General features: G+C 41.5%; 1 protein-coding gene across 2 annotated transcripts in view; it reads left to right on the top strand.

Annotated features, from left to right (window-relative positions):
• The window catches only part of DGKI (diacylglycerol kinase iota), a 227,521-nt gene that overhangs the window by 204,703 nt on the left and 7,341 nt on the right, over positions 1-15,477 (top strand). For both annotated transcript variants that reach the window (XM_050915190.1, XM_050915189.1), the window contains 2 exons: positions 9,947-9,984; positions 11,534-11,654. In XM_050915190.1, the coding sequence (XP_050771147.1) occupies positions 9,947-9,984; positions 11,534-11,654 (159 nt within the window). The remainder of the gene's footprint in view (positions 1-9,946; positions 9,985-11,533; positions 11,655-15,477) is intronic.

Raw genomic sequence — 15,477 nt, 5'->3', positions numbered from 1 at the left:
TGCAGGTATTTATTTTGATTAATTAGCCACTTTGGGAAGAAAGCCCTCCTGGATAGTGTTTTGAAAGTTTGTCTGTGGCCAGCTGAGCCAACAGTTGCTTGGGGATCTGCTCTGAGTTTGTTCATTTACTTCTCAGCTCAGCAGATGCTGGTGTCGATGCAGACCCGTGGTACCTGTAGCAAGAGAAAGTATTCTGTTAAAGCACTTCTCTAGGGCTGAGGGAGGTTCTCTCTGCCCAAAACCTTTAAAGGTGCCTACACCCCACCTCTCATCATACCTAAGCAGGCTGAGGGGTCAGCAGGCAGCTGGGAGGGAGAGGTCTGGCAGATGTGGCCATCTGAATGAGTAATAGAGGAAAACTGGGAAACGTTTCTTTCCAGATGGCCACTGCCACCATCCCTTTCCCCTCAGGAGGAAGTAGGAGTAAGGAATGTGTTGTCTGAATCAGGGCACCTATTTTCAAGCAGAAGCCCTGGGTAACCTTGCAACCTATGTTGCTCCTGTTTTTTTTCTGATGGAGGCTGCTCGTGGTCAGATAAGAGTGGCAACTTGTTAAAGTAAAACAAGAAAACAATTCACTCCACCCACTGAAGACTCTGGCCAGCAAATAAATGCTTGAACTGACTTTCAGATTATTTAGTCCTACTGTGAAGCCCTAGCTTGTTGAGGAAGAGTTACTTAGATATTGCCAGGCAAAGGCACTACAGCCAGCCTTGCAGTGGCAAAAACCTGATAGTAATGGTCCACCAAGTCAGGGAAGGGGGAGGAACAGTGTGGCCCACAATGTTCCTTTTTTTGCTATCCTTTTTATTTTTAAATAAAAAAATAAACCATTGCTTAATTATTTTACCTAGAATTCTCTTCCTGCCAAAGTAATGCCACTCTATTGATAAAGTGGCTGCATTAGTCAGCCAAAGTCTTCCCTGCCTTGTGTTCTCGCTTGATCAGAGACATTTTCCTCCACCACATCGCTCCTGAAAATGACATTAATTGTTCCTGTCTTGGCTTAAAAATAAAAATGGTGGAAGGGAAAAGGAAAGAAAAAAAGTGACGATGTCTGCCAGATGGTACTTAGTTTATCTGCAACTGTTCTTCGGGTTTTTGGACCATTTACAAAGGAAGTCCTTTTTCTTTACGGTCATCCCTTTTGTAAATCTGAGTTAAACGGTCTTGCAGGAAAAGTTCGGAATTAGGGTCTGAATACTTCCATTCCTATCAACTGCACTCTCAGCTCAGCACCAGTGCCACATAAACAATTCAGGGTGGACTCTAATTGGCATCAAAGTACCTTTAAACTAGTCTGACAGTGCAAATGGGGCCTTAAAGGCAGCTTGAGTGTAATTTACATCTGCTTGAAAGCCTCTTTATCCTTCCAGAGTTGTATGAAGGGACTTCTGTGTAAGTGAGAATTTAGCCTTTCTTTCCCTCCAGCAAGCCTGTGTGGTTATTTTCACTTTTTTTTTCCTCTCTAAACAGTGGTTTGGTGCTGTGTGTTGTTTGAGTCTAAAATCCTTAAAATGGTAAGGTTTGTAATGCATATTTATAACCACCTGAGTAATGAATGATTTTTTGCATGTTAAAATTTTTGTCTTATTCTCAAGTCAGGCAAACAGATGCAGTCAAAACTGTGTCAGTTCTCTCCTTTGAATCTGCACAGGATGCGGTGCTTTTGTAACTAAAGGACAACCCACAAATGTTTGTAAGGGTTTTCTACCTCTTTGTGCAATCTTAGAAATAGAGATTATTGAGGTATGACTTATTCAGAGGGCCAGCATGCTTCAAAAGTGTCTCTCAAACCACAGAAGAATGTGTGCTTATGCACACATTTTTCTGTACAGATGGATTAGCTTGAGATGCTGTGTGAAGGCCTTCATAATATTCCCCTTGCTGAATAGTCATCAGACATCTGTGTCTGGCTGCTGTTCAGCTGATGTGCTTTTGAGCTTCTGGTTGCGGCAGGTTGCTACACTGTTGGTTTTCTTGGTCTCTTGGGAGCATTTTGAGCTCTCGGGCTCTTTATTTGGTTGTCTTTCATGGAAGTATTGCCTCACAGCACTGCTGTTGTGAGCTACCTAGACTGGTGCCATTGCTCTTGGATTCCCTAAGAAGCTTAAGTCTTTCCCAAAGTTGAAATCCTGTGGGGAAATCTTGTTTACCACCTGTTTCTTTAGGACAGTGGGTAGTGGCAGCAAACAGATACATTTTGGAAAAATTTAAAAAATCAATGAGTCTTTACTTTAGCCAGCACAAGAGATACTATGTTCAGGCAGGAAGCCTCTAAACTGCATGTATTTTTGCTGTCATATTTCCATCATAGTTCTCATGCAGTCTTTAGGCTGAGGCAGAACTCCTCTAGCAAGTCCAGGAACCTTTCCCCATTCCCACGCCAGACAGCTGCTTCAGATGTAGACTGCCAGCATCTTCTTTCTCATGGCTGATCTTAGATTAGAAAGAGATGTTGCTGACATATAGGGCTAGACTTTCTAAAATGGCTAGTGAGAGACTTTTTTTCTTTTTAAGCTATAATTGCGTTTATAAGTTGATGTCTCTTCAGGCTTACAGGGAATCAAGTTCCCCATCAAAATGCCTCTTGTTTAGTTATAACGCAGCCTCTTTCTTGAGCATTGAAATGTGAGACTGATTCTCCTGGTCTGTTCGCCATCTTTTTGCTGAAGATGTTCTATTTTGATTGCTCAGCACCAAAGTTTAAAAATTGTGCAAAAATATTCTTCTGTTTGGTGCAAGATTTTTTTACTTTTACTATGTCAGCTTTAGTTCAATGTGGAGGTAAAAATCAGCATAAAAAGAAAACAAGATGGAGGTTAACACCTGACACAGATATGCCCAAGAGTCTTACCATCAACCAGCACTACTAAGCTTTATGATCAGGCAGATTCCCCATCAGTACATGGGCTGTATTTACAGGGTATTCTCATGAAAATGGACATTTTTTTCCTGAACACAGCTTTTCGTGTGCACACCTGTAAGGAAAAACTCAGTCCTGATGGTTATGATAGGACCAAATGTTTGCATCCTTAAGTTGTGCACTGTTATAATAACAGGCTCCAAAGGGGGTTAGTGTCCCTTATAGGGGCTTGGTGCAGCTTTTTTAGCCCAACCAGTTAACCTATATTCAGGGACATGTGCCCCATTCTATCAGGAGGAAAATTTGGTTGTGAGTCAGACAGCTGTTTGATGTAAAGTCCTTTTTCAGCAAACACAGAAGAAGTGGTTTTCTTGTGCAGAAGTTCAAGCAAGTCTGCATAGTGGATATTTTGCTTTTGCTGCTTTTATTTTTGCCAGCCTTTTGCCTCTCTTATAGCCACACAAAAATTTAACCATTTATTTCTGGTTTTTTTGCCAGCATCTAGGAGACCTCTCAACCCACAAGGCTTAACTTCCGTTTACTTTTTTTCATGGTCTTCAGTAGTTGCTTCCAGTACTTACAAGTGCATAAAATACATGAAGAAACATTTAATTGCTCCTTCCACTCAGCTTAGCTTCAAAGAGAAATGTTTAAGCATCATCAGCTTTGGTGAGACTTGAGATTGTCTGTAAATCAAAGACCTGCGAGCTCACAGTCATTCCAACAAAGCGTTATTAATTTTGTAATTTAATTTCTCAGTTATGTAGACAGTTTGGCATATGTATTTTAAAGGGGATCTTTTTCCTCTAACTTTAAAAGCAGATTAAATATTGGGAAGAGGTAAAGGGTTTGTAAAAGCTCAAATGCAGAGATTTGCAACCTTTCTTCACCATGGATCCCTAAAACTTTTCTATGGGACTGGCAGATCCTTCACAAATGTCAAGTGTATGCACTGCTCTATATCTTAGATGCTTGTTTTTCATAGTCATCTCGGAAGGGAAGTATTTCACAAACCAATTCCCCGTGGTGCCCTCCACCCCTTTCATCTGCAGGCCAAGATTGAAGATCATGGCTAGTATGTAGAAAAAAGTCAGTTCTGTACATTTCTGGGTAAGTTATGTTACTGTCAGTTTTTCATATTAGATTTGATCTTTACTAGATTGTACAAAGCTATTACAAGCAAATTGCTGTTTACAGAGAAAAGAATGTATTTCTGAATGATAATCTATATTGACTTCACACTTGAAAGCGTAGCTTTTTGAGTGATTGAAATAGTTGTTATTGATTTCTATAAAACTAGTGGGAAATTAAGAACGAGGGCTTGTTTTCTTATCATTACTGTAATGCCGATCTTTAACAGCTCAGAAGACTCCAGCTGTGTAAAAGCACTCTTCTAGCCAGGGTCAGCTTTTAACTTCTCAATGTGTAAAACAGTAATTACTTTAAATTTCTGACTCTATGAATTTCACAAAGTCTACAACAGCAATAAAGAGCTGGAAATGTTCTGGAAGCTAATGATAGGCCAAGTTAAGTTTAATAACTCTCAAGAAATTTGATGATGTCACCTTCTGCTGCAGTTCCTTCTTCATTATCAGCTCAGCAAGGTTTGAGCGAGGCAGTATTTCATGAGGTGTTCCTTAAGAGTTCCCCTGAGGAAATCTAGCAGGAGATGGTGGTGGACACTGAGGCTCAAATTCTGGGGGCCCCAGGCCAAAGCTCTAATGTCTAATATTTTTTATCATCTGCCTCTAAGCAGTAAGAAACATCCAGCACTGAAACGTGGATGGCATATCAATTCCAAGTGCTGAATCGGTGCATTAGCTGTGTCTTAGAAAGGGCTGGACAGTTGCAGGCACTGTCTGATAAATGAGGTTTCTACAAGGTCCTGATCACTTCAGATCATCAGCTGTCTTATTGTGTCGTTTGAAAGAGCTAAAGATTTTATGAGCCCTAATTCCGTTGGAGTTATGATAGTTGAATTCTGCCATAATTTCCCATGTGCTTAAACGTTGTCATACACTGATCAGATGCATTGTTAGCCTGGTATTTTTTAACCCATGGTAAGATGTATTATTGCAAATAATACTTTGCTCTCACACTGCATTTCATTCATAGATCTCAAATTGGATGCATTTTAATCATGGATGTGACAACTCCTTTGTGTGGTACTTATACTTTAAAACATAGTTTTAAATAATTCTGCTCCCTCCAGTGACAGTTCTTAGACCCTCACTAAAGAATTGCCTGGAGATGGTGAAAGCTTCAAAATAGCCATACATTTTTATCAGCATTCACTGTGGCTTAGTTTGTATAGCAGTAGCGGGTGCAAATATGGCATGGAAAAAGTCAGATCAGGTCTGCAATCTGACCGGTAAAATCTGGAAGATATTTATGGTTTATGAATAACTTTTAGTCACATAAAAAGACATATTACTCCTGTACCACTGACAGTGGCAGACTGCATAACTGTACTGTTCTTTGAGATTCTTTCCAGTGAAAGCCAACTCCTCTCACTGACTCACTAGTGATTATTTAACCAACTTACTAAATATCTTCCATGTCAACCTACTTTAAACAAAGAACCTTGTGATCCTGAGATGTTACCTACAAGGGTTTATAAGAATTTTTTTCTCCATGTTCTTTCTGAAAGTGTTTTAGCAGCAAAATTCTGGCATGATGGCAGCCTGGTGCTGAGTCCTGCTTATGTCCTCGGTGTTAAGCTGATCAGTGGCTTTGGGATCAGGAGGGAATTTTCCTGCAGGGCAGATGGGAAGGGGTAGTTGTTGGTTGAGGTTTTCCTTACTTGTGATGCTTCTGAGAATTTTCATTGCTTTTGAAGTAAGCAAGATGGTGACGATGACTTCTGTCCCTCTCCTGCTGTTTTCTTTTGATGTGTTGCAGTCGTAGGTCTGTCTTTGTTAGCCCTTACATTTATGAGGTGTTCTCATGCTGCACCTGTGTGTTATACAAAGAGCTCCCAAAATTTCTGAGACTATGAGCATCGCCTGGTCCCAGGAGTATCATACCTTGGAAACCCTTAAAAGGAGGACCCATTTTGTCCTTGTTTGGTGGTCCTTCTCGTAGGTTACCTGGCATCACGCCATTCTGAAGGATCCCCTCTCTGTCTTAATTTGGCTCTTAATTTAGGTACTGCAAGTTGGAGGTCATTTTCCCTAGAACTTCTGTAGTCCGTGGAGGGAGATGCGCAACAGGAACTATTGCAGGGATGCCAGGTTGCTTTCTATGGATGGTTGTTTTCTCTTCTGACCATCCAGGCAGCCCTGTGAGACCTCCTAGGCATCCTGCAGCCTCTGAAGTTCCTGGGTACAAATACCTCACTCCTTCATTATCTGTTTCCCAGTGTTTAATGACTGATTTTGCAATGCTGTTTTAATGCTGCTGACTTCACATGCAGAACCAGAGAGCAATTGTGATTTAGTAGGTTAATTTTATGGCTGGGAAACAAAAATGTTTATTGTAACTCAGTGACATTAACATATATTTTTAGAATATGAAATAAAAATAGCTGTTTCCAATAGAGTCAGTGGGCACTAACATAAAAATAATGAGTGACACATGCCACAGGAAAGGTATTGTTTTCAGTATGTGTGGATGTACTAGTAGGTGTTTTTCCTGTGTCTCAAGCTGCACTAGCTTGCAGCATTACCAGAATTCAATTAGCAGCCTTTTTAACATGGCTTTTTTTCTGTTAGTGCATTATCCACTTGTAGCTGTTCAATATTTAATTTATAAATCGTGTGGGGTTTTTTTGTTTGTTTGTTTTGGGGTGGTTTTTGGGGGTTGTTTTGTTTGTTTGTTTGTGTGTGTTTGGTTTTTTTAAATGACGTTTCTTTTGTAAGTTGGCCCACAGGGGTGGTTAGAACCTCGTCTCAAAATTCACCCAGTGGAAACTGGAAGTTGCTAGTCTCTAGCAGCTGTTACATACATAGTCTGCATTTCTGGCTGTCCATATCCTAGCAGGTAATTGTTTCTGTCAAGATCCATCACCCTGGGCAGTGATTGACACATTTGCTGGCAGTTTCAGCAGAGAGGTCAGTGATGGAGCAGGGATGGAGCGGGGGCTGTCTGCAGGGGTGTACTGGTAGAGAGGGTTGAGCTTCACTGAGAAGGCAGCCTGGGGAGACTACCACTGAGGCAGACCGAGTGCTTTCTCGTTATATGGACAGAACACTTCAGTCTCCAGTCTTGTCAAGCTGTCACCTTTCATCAGCAATAAATCTGCTTGCTAAATAAATGAAAAAGGTAATAAAACATTTTTATTAGTCATGACAAATGCTTGTCTTAGGAGGAGTTGAGAAAATAATGACTTGATTTAAATATTTATTAAATCAAGTAATTTTTGAGGCATCTTTAAGACCAGAAGGTATTTTATGATATGATAAAAAAATTGCATAATTCATGTTATATATTATACCAGTGGTGCAGTGTTGCTCAGAAGAAATAAAGCCATTCTCACTTTAATGTTTTTAATTTTAAGCTAGCCTGGCATTGCATGTTAACAGCATTTTTGTCCAATTTCTCAGTCTGCTCTCTCTTGTCAATGCCATCTGCTTGCTTGTTTTACCACCTCTTTAACAACCAGGTAATTTTTGCCATCTTCACCCTCCTCCTCAATATGCCCAGCAGTCCCATTTGGGTTTACGGGGTTAGTGTGCTAAGTAATATTCATATGTTTATGCAAATGTGTTCCCTATTCTAAAGAACCTTTCTCCATTTCTAGTTCAATAGCTTCTAAGTCTTCCAACGTCCTGGCTTACAGCACTGAATTATTTTACTGTAGTCTATTCTGCTTGTTATGCCAGCTGGTTTGTTGATCTGTAATGTATTCATTTATGCAATAGGTTCTACTCTAGCAAAGCACTTAATTTTAAGTGTGCAGGTAGACTTGGTGAAAAGAATGTGATTAGCTCAAAGCTGAGCACCTGCCTAAATGCTTTGCTGGATTGGAGACTTAGGAAAGAGAGGAAAAGATTGGTCTAATTATGTTGAATGTGTTTTAGAGCAGCTTTACCCTAATAGCCTTATCACCGGACCAACCTTTGGTTACGGATACTCAACATAGAAGATTTCTCACAGCTTGCCAGGCTTTTCTTTTCACTTCATAGTTTTCTAGATCTCTCTCCTGGCTTTTCTGAACTATAATCTTAAGCGTGGTTTGCATAAGAAAATTTATCTCTGCCTCTTAAGAAGTAATTTCAGGGAAGCCATGTCTTAAAATACTGGATGTAGAAGGCAATGAAAAGCTGGTGTCACCAGTTCATTTGATTTTCACGTGTGTGAGGAGAGCAAAATATTTATACAAGTCCAGACTGCAGTAGCCCACAGAATAAATGTGGCAGTGAGACCAGATTGGTGAAAAAGGAGGAAAAAGATAAAATGAATGACACAAGGGCTAAACTCTGCGCTGCTATTAATTTGGGCTGAGACAGTATTAGAACTATTGGGAAAAAAAAGGACGACGAAAACCACTGAAAACGAAATCTGAAGAAAAGATGTACATGTATTTTTTCCAGTTCTAGCTCTTACCCGCTGGTGTTTGTCTTTTTCTGTTCCTCAAATCTGTGTGCCCTTGGTCCCATAGATGCCAGGGGGATTTGCAGGACTTAGTTTAACTCATGGTCACTGTAAACTGCCAATGCTACAAGAATTGCTCCTACTGCTTTACCAAGTCAGAACTTAGCTGGACTGGGTTTTTGCTTTTCCTGCTGCTGTGTGGCTAGGCCATGAGGCATTGCCGAGACCAGAAAGCCATGTACAACCCCAGGTGTTTTCAAAGAAAGGGACATTTGTTGAGTCGTCTTTGCACGCCCTTCCTCTTCTGCAGTGTTTGGCTTCGATGTGTTGTCATTTCTGAAGCTGTAACAAGTTCCTTATGGAATTCACACTGTGCAGTTTCCTGTGTGTTATTTTTTAGAGGCAAGGCTCTACTATGGTTTTCTTTCCCCCTTGTTCCACCCTATATGAGCTTTTGGCATCTTTATCAAGGATGGCACTTGAGCAAATGCTTAACTTGATTGCGCTGCCTAGACTCGAAGATAGAAATGGGCTTAGGCACTCTTGAAAAAGTATGAACTGAGGCAGATGTTTAATGCTTTCTAAGATGCAAACCAAGTAAGTGCTTTCCCAGAAAAATTATTCATAATTGTTTTTTACTGTATATATCATGATGGGCAGAGGGAGTAAAAAAGGAGGAAATAACTGCATAACAGTAGATTTGTAACAGCTGCTCATGTTTGTGGTTACTTGCCGCCACGGTGTTTTTACCTGAATGCAGCCTATACATAGAGCAATACAGAGTCCCAGGCTTTTGCCTGCTGCCTTCTTTTTAACAGGCACGGGGCAGACAGTAGTGGGTAGTGAGCAGCTCCTGGCTCTGTGCACAGTTCTGCCCTGCCTTGCTGTGAGCCTTTGTTCACTTTGCCTCTCTTTGTCTCTCTTTCCTTCTGTGTCTGTTTAAATTACAAAGGCTAAAAAGGTGGGGACTGGCTTCTGCTCTGTGTTTGACCCTGCCTGCCAAACCCAGGGGATTTGCTGCCCACTGGCATGTCAAAATGTTTTTGTAATACAAATAATTATTAAGAAATTTCGATTTTGCCACCTAATCATCTGCAACTTGAGATTCTCAGTGTATTTGAGACTGACTGACCACTCCACCATCAGTATGAATAAAGTCTGAGAGGTCTGAAGATGCTTTCAGGTTCTCTGTGTTTGACATTGATGTCTTCAGTGACGGCTCAGGTATGAGAGACTTGGGCCCACCATGTGGACACTGTTGAAAGGTCCCTGAAGTGTCTCAAGGCAAAAATTCAGATAGAAGCATGCAGTTACAGGGCAGCATTGGAAACACTGGCTTGATATCCCTACAGCTTTCGTGCAACATAGGCAGTCTTCCATCTGCCTGCCAGTGCAGGGTTCGCATTGGTTTTGATAGTATATGAGAATGCAAGTGGATTGAGGCATTGGTCTTAACTTGCACATACTGTGAGCTATGTTCTCAACTGTGAGGCCATATGCATAATGCTTTCTGCCTAACATTAGTTTTCTGTTTGTCTTTTGCAGCACTTTTACAGGCAGTCATAGCTGGTGATCTGCTGAAGGTAAGTACAGAACACTGAGTGTCCACTTTTTCGCAGCTTTTTGCAGGTCTGATATACTGTAAATTTTATCACACCTCTGCTCAAAACATAAATAGACTGCTGTAGGGACTGTTGGCAAGTGCCATTTTACAGCCTTTCCAGGAAACCCTGAATGTTAGGGGAACACATCAGTCAGGTGAGATGTGAAATTTGAGTGAATAGGATCTGGTGTTAGACAGCACCTTTCAGCCCAGGATTCATAGCGCACTGCACAGAGCAATGCGTCAGTTACTAACAGGAAAATTACTGTACTGGCAAATGCAACACTGAACAGCAGGCTAGTTCTGACACAGCCTTACACAGTAAAGGATATTTTATGGCAGGGAGGTTGGTGGCCAAGCCCCTAGACTTGCTAGAGACTTCTTAACTTCTACCTAGGCGACCACCAGACCAGGTAGAACAAACCTCAGCTTGTTGTTTTATCATCTGATGGATGTCTCAAAACATGTAGTGTCTTGGTATTGTTAGCTATTGGGAGGAAAAGGCACCCATGAAAAAATGTTTTGTGCCCAAAGTCTGAAGTTCCATGTCTGACAGTTATTCAGGCTGCGTTTTTCACCAGCCAAGTCAGGATTTGAAAACATGCCCTCGAATTTGGATGAGGACTGTGATTAATGATTGCAATTTTATCTGCGAGAAGCCAGCTTGGAGCCATTTGTAAAAATGACAGTACTGTTAGGCCGACTCTTTGCCTGCAGGTGCCCCTTCTATACCTCCGCCCCTGCGCTTGTGGCTGCAGCATCTAGGGAGCAGTCCTTCAACCAGCAGTCATAAAAATATTGTCCCCTTTCCACTTCTTGAAAACTTTTTGCCTGAGTTTGCTCTGACAGGGAAACTTCTTGCCTTTCTTCAGAGGTACTGCACCATAAACGATGCCCCACAGTCGCAATCCTCCCCCTCTTTTCTGCAGTGATCTGCACTGCAAACCCCCTCCAGAGTTTGCAGCATTTCTGAGACCTGGCTGGTTGCTGTTTCCTGCCCGTTCTTACCCCGCGTAGTGCTTCCTCCTCCGCCAGCCCCGGGTAGGGGGCAGAGGGTGAGAAGGGAGAGCTGGGGCAGCTGAACCCCACCTCCCTGCGCATTTTTGAGTTGGAGTTTTCTGGTTTAGTCAGAAAGCGTTTGTCTCCTGTGCTGAGGAAAAATTGGAATTTTCAGTAGAGAAGCCAGAATTTTCTATCAAATACATGTATTTTAAAATATCCCAACAGCTTCACCAGAAGTGGTTTGCAAGCATTGTTAGTAAGCAATAATTCATCGCCAGTAGAGTAGCAATGTCTCATTGTTTAGGAAATGCAAACTGCTCTTCTTAACCTATATAATTGTCAATACTTCTAGTTTCAGATTTTTTTTCATTGGGGCCTAAAAGCTGGCTTTAAAGTAATATTTTATTTCATTTTATTCCATTTTTGTACTGACCTCCTATGAAAATTAGTAAATAATTTGCCTGCGTATTTGTTTTTCTGCTCCTCCCATCTTATCCTTCTGTGTGTTGTTTTCTTTTTTTTCCCAGTTCATAGAATGCTGTAAAAAAGGAGCCAATTTGTTAATCCAAGGACCTGATCACTGCTCCTTGTTGCACCATGCTGCCAAGACTGGGCATGGCGAGATTGTGAAATACATCCTGGAGCATGGTGAGTCACAGTGGGCAAAGCCACAGAGAGCTGTACTTCAGCCAAGTGCCAGTCAGGTAAAACCACACCATGAGGCTGGAAGTGCCCTCACTCATCTGTGGTCACCCTCAGCAAAATGTCCACCTGCAGCATGTGTGAGCAGGAGGCTAGGAATGTTGGTAGCAATGAGAGTGATGGCTCCAGATAAAGGGAAAGTGTGGAAACAAAAACAAAGATGGCTTTTGAGGAGGATGGTTGTTTTCACAGTTGCATCAGTTGCGGGGGGGAACTGTGAAGAAGCAGTGCAATGCTCTAGTTAGAACCTCTGGCATAGGAATCCTCTGAACTAATTTGTTTTTCAATTAGAGCATATGTTGCAGAAAGCATCTAATCTCCATTAAAATATTTACAGCGATGGAGAGCCCATCCAACCATTGGTATTATTTCAGTATTTAATAACACACTGGTTAGGAATCTGTGCATTTATTTCTAGACTGGATTTGCCTAGCTTCCCTTCCAACCTTCCAATATTATGTCTCTGTTAGATTCAAGACCACATGATAACAAAAATTTATGATATCCATTTTATATTTATATTTATAGGCTGTGATCATGCCATTTCTCTTTTTTCCTTTTGACTCTTTTTATCTTTGCCAGTAAAAGGACTGCAGACATGCTTATACAAGCTATGCAGCAATTTGTGGGTGTACATACAATTGAGGCAGTCACATTTAGGAGTTTCTGCCTGTTGAACTACTGTAATCTTGTTCACTGGTTGCTGGAGAGTGGTACAGTAATGTTGTTACTGCTCTGCACTCGGAGCTAAAATCCCAGTGATCAGCCTCCTGCACTGTAGGAAATGTTTTCTAGTCCTTCAAACATTCTTGTAACTCTTCTCTGATCCCTCTTCAAAATATCAATGGCTATTTTGACTTCTGGATGTCAAAATCAGCTATATTATTTCAGCAGCAATTATAGCACTAAACACAGAGACTGCCTCTGGCAATTGGAATAAGTGTTAGCTAACACTCGAAAGTTACTGCAGAAATTGTACAGGGACAAGAAAAAAGCACGACTCATAGGAAAGGAAGAAGCAATAATCCATCTGTTAACATTTGTGTTAACTGAGGTGGGATTTAGCTTGAGCGTGACTCCTAAATTCAGCTGTTTACATATAGGTGTCAGCTAATCAATGGGTCTAAGTTCCTGTACTGTCAACAGAGATCTATGACTCAGTTCATTTGCTCATGTATGACAGAGGTACTAGAGGAGACCTGTCCTCTTTCAGTGGCGGACAGAAGTGAGGAGGGCATCTGTAACAGCAGCAGACTTCTAGCATGACTAGCTCGAGGGAGACCCTAGTCAAGGTAGTCATTGGAGCCCAGCAAGTGATTCAGCTGACAGTTACCTGTGCACTTCATTCATTTAGCTAAACATAACCATCTAATGTCATTTGCCCTTGGATATCCAGGACATCTGCATGGGTCTACAAGATAACATACAAGGCCTGTAGGAGACCCATACTGGACTGGCAGCTGAAGCCCAAGCAAGCATACCTGTCTCCAAATGCATCCCAAGGCTTGCCCGTGGGCATATCGAACGGCACAAAATATCTGTGTGTGGGCAACTGAACTGTGCCCCAAATATCTGACTGAGGGGGGCTGAATTGCTCTTTTACTCTTTTATGTATGGATACCTACATATGGGTAGCTAAATGCAGTTGGCCTTATATCCAAATATTGACTAGTTTTCTCAGTTGTAACAAGGTGCTAACTCTACCTCCTATTTAACTTATTATCTGGATTATCTCATTAGTCACAGTGCATATACGTGCCTCTGAATTCTGTAGACAGACATAATTTCACTTAATTGTCCTACTGCCTCTGGTCACTTCTCACGCTGCACGTGACCTGTGCCAATTCACTGTCATGGCTGCCTCTCCAGGATTTTTCTTGGACACATATAGCTTAACTTAGTCACAGTCTCACCCAGTTACCATTCCTTTCGTGAAGGTTTAAAATGAGATCATTTAAGCTGGTAAGGATGTGAGCAGGGAATCCATGGGAATTTTTGAAGTGAATAGAGAAATGTGAGGGATTACGGACTGTTAGACAAAGACAAACTAGAAGGTTGAGCAAATGTCAGCTCAGTTCCTCTCTCCCCCCTTTATCCCCAAGGATGGCAGGAAGCTTTTGCAGCTTTCCAGACGTACGTCCTCTAGGCTTCTCCAAATGCATTGTTTGTTTAACATTCTTCAGGGATCAGAGTGCATGGGACAATGCTCTAATAGAGGCCTCCTCTCTTCTCCCACCAAGCAATTAATGAAACTCATTTCTACCCTGGGCACTTCTCAGTCACAAACAAGCTCTCTTGCTGAATCATCATCATCATAATGTCCTTGTTTTTCTGTTGCGTTCTCTGGCATCTGGCATCTTCTCAACATTAATTACTGTATATGACCCAATCCAACGCTACCAATATCTGATGCTTTCCCTGTATCTAGCTTCTCATTTCTGCTGATATCCACTCTTGATAAAAATGAGTCTTACTCCTGTTTTGGCAATTACCTCTGCCCAGCCACACTTCCTCTGTAGTTGGTCTGCTTCTCATACGTGACTGGAGATAGTTAATATTAATAGGAGTTCCACTGTAAAATACCCTCTAGCACACAGCACAGAAAGCCTATTATTAATCACACAGGGAAAATCTTCTGAATATCTTAAAAAAACAACAACAAAACAAGACAAGGCAAAAACCACTGTACCAGGAGTTTTAACTGCCTAGTTTGAAAATAATGGGGAGAATCAAATGCGATACAGGAGTGGGGCCCATAGCACTGGGATTATGAAGGAAGGAAAATGGTGTAGCGATGCTGAGGCTGTCCTTTGTGGAGATGGCTTTATGCTTTCTGCAAACATGCAGGGTGCATTAATATGAGAGGTTATTCTGTGATCTTGATCAGAATGATTTCAGATGTTAAGGGGAGGAAAGTAACCCTTCTTAAATTAGAAAAAGCAGAGGTGAGTCACACAAGGAGACTGCTGTGCAGTATTGCCAGATACTTAGCAGTGGACTAGCACAAGCCTGGAATAGCAGCTGAAGCACCAGTGTAGTAGGTGTCAGGACGACAGCTGCTTACTGCTGCAGGAACAGTTGTGTTGGCTGCTGTTCCTGCAAAACAGTGTCTCTCTATCCCCTGTGCAGGAAGGGCAGATACACAGACCTATCTGTTGTTCAAGACTGCCTTCCTAAATCAGGGGTCTTTTGCTTGTAGTAGGAGGGTCACCTTTTAAGATCTGTCTGTAGCTGGGCTAAGAAACACTTCGCTAGAAACTGAGGGCCAAACTCAGTAGGTATCAGAACCACATCTGTTTATTGCTGCAGTCAGCAACTGTCTCACACCCTAATGCATACACATTAGAGAAGAGTTAACTGTTTACTTGCTTAACACAAACAGAATTAAGGAAGGCTTAAGAAGCTCCGTTAGAAAAAGGACCTCCTAAATCATCATCTGTATTTGGAATCAAACTTGGCTTGGAGTCTTTATCTGGCAGTTGTGAACTATTTAGAATTTATAACCATTATACAAGACATTCCGTTTGCCTTCTCCTTGTCTTCTCTAATGGCTCAAAAGACAAGCAAGAATTCTGTAATTCATCTAGGGTATTTTAATTTTAAACAGAAGAGAGGAAAGATGTTTACAGTTGCCTTAGGAGTTTGTGGTGGGGACTTCTGATGGAAGTGTCAGTCAGTAGAGCATCCCATCCTGAACATTTCTGTGACCTCAAACCTCAGTGTCCTTGCTCCATTAAATAGCATCCTCTGGTAAGAAAGATGATGCTTT

Source organism: Gymnogyps californianus, chromosome 1, assembly GCF_018139145.2.
Source record: "Gymnogyps californianus isolate 813 chromosome 1, ASM1813914v2, whole genome shotgun sequence".
NCBI lineage: Eukaryota > Metazoa > Chordata > Aves > Accipitriformes > Cathartidae > Gymnogyps > Gymnogyps californianus.
Note: the sequence above shows the minus strand (reverse complement) of the source record. Positions and strands in the feature narration are given on the sequence as shown.